Source organism: Triticum dicoccoides, chromosome 2A (genome assembly GCF_002162155.2).
Source record: "Triticum dicoccoides isolate Atlit2015 ecotype Zavitan chromosome 2A, WEW_v2.0, whole genome shotgun sequence".
Classification (NCBI taxonomy): domain Eukaryota; kingdom Viridiplantae; phylum Streptophyta; class Magnoliopsida; order Poales; family Poaceae; genus Triticum; species Triticum dicoccoides.
Window position 1 is genome coordinate 600,153,152 of NC_041382.1, and position 4,830 is coordinate 600,157,981.

At 43.9% G+C, this 4,830-nt stretch overlaps 1 protein-coding gene across 1 annotated transcript; it reads left to right on the forward strand.

The window, feature by feature from the left end:
- Positions 1–701: 701 nt before the first annotated feature.
- On the forward strand, positions 702–4,063 carry LOC119355623 (zinc finger MYM-type protein 1-like). The gene is made up of 4 exons (XM_037622451.1): positions 702–831; positions 936–1,003; positions 1,095–1,180; positions 1,397–4,063. The coding sequence occupies exon 4, from the start codon at positions 1,993–1,995 to the stop codon at positions 3,937–3,939; it is 1,947 nt and encodes a 648-aa protein (XP_037478348.1). The 5' UTR covers positions 702–831; positions 936–1,003; positions 1,095–1,180; positions 1,397–1,992; the 3' UTR covers positions 3,940–4,063.
- The last annotated feature ends 767 nt before the right edge of the window (positions 4,064–4,830 follow it).

Consider the following 4,830-nt stretch of genomic DNA (forward strand, 5'->3'; position numbering starts at 1 on the left):
ACGACCAACAGATTTGACCAACCCAGGACCGGATCAAGGCACGAATTCGCTATGCATTTGATTCGAACTTGAACAAGGACAGGAGATTGGGGAGAAGAGGAAGCGGTGATCTCTCACCTGCTCCTCGGTGGTGCTGCTTGCCCTTGCTCGCCTTGCGATGGCGGAGACGAGAGCGAGGGCGCCGTGGGAGAGTGGAATTGGAGAGGAGAGCCAGTCGGCTTTCTCTTATATGGGCAGGCCGCCCGGGTCGGAGGAGGGCAAGGCTGGCTGAGGTGGCGTATCCAACGGACCAGACGCGCCTAGAAGGTTCGCTGCACCGTCGATTCGACCCGGCCCGAGGGCCCACTGGTCAGAGGTTGACCAGGTCCTCGCACTGCACAGAGGCGTCGCCGCCGGTCGGCGGCCGCCTCTCCCCAGGGGCGGGCCCACCTCAATTCAAGGGTATTCAGTTGAATACCATTATTTTTGTGAAAAAACTAGGTATATATAGTCTATATATTATGTTGTATAAGGAAAAACGATACCGACACATCCAGAGCGTCGAGTTAAGCTTTTCAGCCCAAAAAGTGAGGCAGCCCATTGTCTATTTCTCCTCATCACCACGACCAGGCATGGCCCATTGGCCCAAGTCACTCGCACACATCCATCATCGCACAGAAAAAATTCCATCGATCAGAGCCAGGCACACGAACCGGTAGCGCCGCCCCTGTTCTCGAGTTCTCCACTCGCCGCACGCGACCCAAGCGGCCAAGCAACGAACCGCCTCCTGATCGGCACCGCACGGCGGCCAGGGTCCAGAGCTGCCATCGCTTGATCGGCGATCGGTTGCAGGTACGCGCGGCGGCGGCTGCAGCGTGGACGCGCCCGACGAATACATCCCTGAATCCCTAATCCCTTGCCCCTTTTGGTTTTGAACTTTCTAATCTCTGTTGTAGGTGGCGGATAGCAGGATTGCAGGAATCAATCTAATTTCAAAGCCACAACTCGAATTCAACTATCGAAGGTATAATCACTAATTAGATGTACTAATCACTTGACCCAGAAATTGGGCTCTCTCCTCTCATGCGCGTGTTCTAACTGAATTTATTTATCAGTGTCGAACTGAATTCAGGCAGCTAGGCAGCGCTTTTGCTCTCATATTGTCCAGGCAGCAGGCTGCAGTACAAAAGTGCAAGACTAAGTAAGTTAGTTTGACCACTAATCACTTGTCTTTCTTGTTTTAATATAGTGAAATTAGAGACTAGTTTGCAGTCAATTAAGAATTGTTTAGACATGAGAATTTACAATTTTCCATTCGAGTTTGTAATGAGAGAACGTTTATAAATTCTGAATTTGTTCCAGTGAGCGTTATGTATAATGATTAGTACTCTAAAACTTGAGCAACTTTACTTTTCAGGTGTAAAACATGAAGAGTAAGAATACTGGGACTACTGATTTGAGAGCTTTCATGAAAAGAGTTGTTGCAAAAAGAAAACAACCTGAACCAACGAGTGCTACCCCATCTTCCAATGAAAGTCAGATGCAATTGGTAATTTTTGAAGGGCAAAGTGGTAGTGAGACACACACAATACCACCTGAACCTGAGAGAGCTCCTCAAACAGAGGCCCCAATAGCAGAAGATGATGATGAATCTATGGCCCTAGATGAATCTGATTCTAGTGATGAGGATAGTGATGATGACATTTATAACATCGAGCCTGATCCTGGGTTGAGGACTCCTATCTCAAGCTATGATGTTAATGAACGAGATTCAGTTAGAAGGGCCTACATTGCATTGGGACGATGTAAACCAAAGATGCGGAAGAAAGATTTTCTGCAACATGACTGCGGAGGTAAGCGTCGCTTCCAACCGGCTTGGTTTGATGAGTATAAGTGGCTTGAGTATAGTGTGGATAAAGATGCTGCATATTGCTTTTTTGCTATTTGTTCAAAGATAGTACTAAATTTGCTGGTGGAGATAGTTTTGTTAATGGAGGGTTCAGAAATTGGAATATGAAAGCGGGATTTCGTAAGCATGATGGTGAGGTGAATACTGCTCATTGTGAAGCCGAAGAGAAATATAATTTGTTCATCAAACCTAAAGCATCAATCCGTGAGGCCATTTCCTCACAGACCACACAGTACAAGGCTGAGTATCTAGCTCGATTAAAATGGTCACTTGAGTGCATAAAATTTATTTTGCATCAGGGGTTGGCTTTTCGTGGTCATGATGAGGGAAAGGATTCTAAAAATAAAGGAAATTTCCGAGAACTTTTGCAATGGATGGCAGGCAACTTTGAAGAAGTTAATAAGGTTGTTTTAGGAAATGCTCCACAGAATTGTCAGATGATAGATCACAAGATTCAAAAACAGCTTATTAGTTCTTGTGCTCATGAAACAACAAAATTTGTCATAGAGGAACTTGGTGATGAGTGTTTCGCAATTCTTGCTGATGAATCTAGTGATGCATACCAACAAGAACAGTTAGCTCTTTGCTTGCGATTTGTCAATAAAATAGGGGAGCCGGTTGAAAGGTTTCTTGGTCTTGCTCAAGTTGAGGATACTACATCATTGACTCTTAAAGAAGCAATTCAGACCTTGCTTATGAAGTATCAACTGCCGATATCCAAGGTACGTGGGCAAGGGTATGACGGTGCGAGTAACATGAAGGGTCATGTTAATGGTTTGAAGAAACTAATCATGGAAGATTCTCCTTCTGCTTATTATGTTCATTGCTTCGCCCATCAGCTTCAACTAACCCTTGTAGCTGTTGCTAAGGAGAATATTGATTGCAAATGGTTCTTTGGGCACCTTGCATATTTGTTGAATGTTCTTGGGATGTCATGTAAAAAGATCCGCATGCTTCGCGTAGCTCAGGCTGAGTATATGATTGAAGCATTGAAACTAGGTGAAATTGAAGCTGGCCAAGGTTTGAATCAAGAGATGGGCCTAGCAAGGCTCGGTGACACACGATGGGGATCTCACTACAAAACGGTAATGCATGTTATGTCTTTGTATCCTTCAATCAGGAAAGTTCTCTTTAGGCTTGGGAAAGAAAGTAATTCGGCAGAGGCTTTAGGAGCTCAAACTATGTTGGAAGTATTTAAATCATTTGAGTTTGCTTTCATGTTGCACTTGATGAATGAAATATTTGGGTACACAAGTGACTTAAGTAACGCTTTGCAAAAGAGGGATCAAGATATTGTGAATGCAGTTGATCTTCTCGAGTTCACAAAGGTACAACTGCAAGTTCTAAGAGAAGATGATGGATGGAAAGAATTCCTTAAGAATGTCACTTCTTTTTGTGTGAAGCACAATGTCAGATGTGTTGACATGGATGGGAAGTACAAGCCTATACAAAGAGCAAGAGCGTTCTATAAAAATGCCATGAATTACCACCGGTTCCATGCTGATATGTTTTTGGGTGTCATTGATAGGCAACTTCAAGAGCTTAATAACAGGTTTGATGAGGTAAACACGGAGCTACTTAGATGCATGGCATCATTCAGTCCAGCCAAGTCATTTTCTTCTTTTAATATTGATGACCTGGTTAAGCTTGCTGGGTTCTATCCTCATGATTTTGACTTTGAAGAAATGCACCAACTTCCTTTTCAATTGAATCTCTATATTACTGATGTGAGGAATGATGAAAACTTCACAAACTTGAGAAGTCTAGCAGAGTTGTCTATGATGCTTGTTAGAACAGGGAGGGCTCTTCGGTATGATATTGTTTACAAACTTCTCAAATTGGTGCTAGTCCTTCCTGTTGCAACAGCCGGTGTTGAGAGGGTCTTTTCATCAATGAACTATATAAAAAACAAGCTAAGAAGCAAGATGGGGCAAAAATACTTAAATGGTTGCTTGGTCACATTCATTGAAAATGATTTCTTCTTGCAAGTTAAGGATGAGGACATTATCACACATTTTCAAAGCATCAAGGATCGCAAAGTTATCCTGTGATTTGTAAGTTTTCATCGATCCTATATATATTTTAGATTTTGCGATGATATGTTGAACAATGTTTTTTACTTCCATATGGTGAACAATACCAAGTTATGATCAATTTTTGTGAATATAATATATTATGTGGTATCTTTTATATAGTTTAGAACTAGTATAATATGCTTCTGTAATTGATTATACGCCTGAAAGGAAGGCCATAGACTTTCAAAAAAAAATTCAAAATTTGAATACACAGTCTTGAATTCCTGGGCCCGCCCCTGGTTCCATCCATGGCTACCTTGGGGACGTGCCGTGCCGTGCCATGCCATAAATATTGTGATACGATTAAGCCTAATTTCCAGCAAATCAAAAAAGAAAATCTGGCTTGTTGAGCTCCGGTGCACAGTTTGCGCCTATGTTGCCGCGCCATTTCCCTGTCATTTGTGTGCTCTCCTTCTGTTGCTGTTGCGTTTTAGTGGATTAAGTTTGGAGAAGAAATATGCAATATCAAGGCGTATTTTGGTTTATGGCATGCCTATAAGGAAGCCGGTCGTCTAACACTATATCTCAAATGCCCGCCTCTACTATCAGATTAGAAAGGAAAATGTTTATTATCCACCGGATGATCTTTCTCTCGCTTAAACCGCGCGCTACGACTGCCACCCGTCCTGGTGGGGCCAGCCCACCTGCCCGGCTTATCTCTTCATCTGGAGCGAGAACCAGTCAAAATACACCGAGCTCAATACCCTTTGCCACGGCCTCCGGTCCAAGTCCCGTCTGCCATGGCCTGCCCCGAAGCTGCGCCTGCTGCTGCTCAAGGTCCCCCCGTCCAAGTCCCGTCTGCCATGGCTTGTCCCCAAACTCCACCTGCTGCTGCTCAAGGTCTCCCGTCCAAGTCTTGTTCGCCAT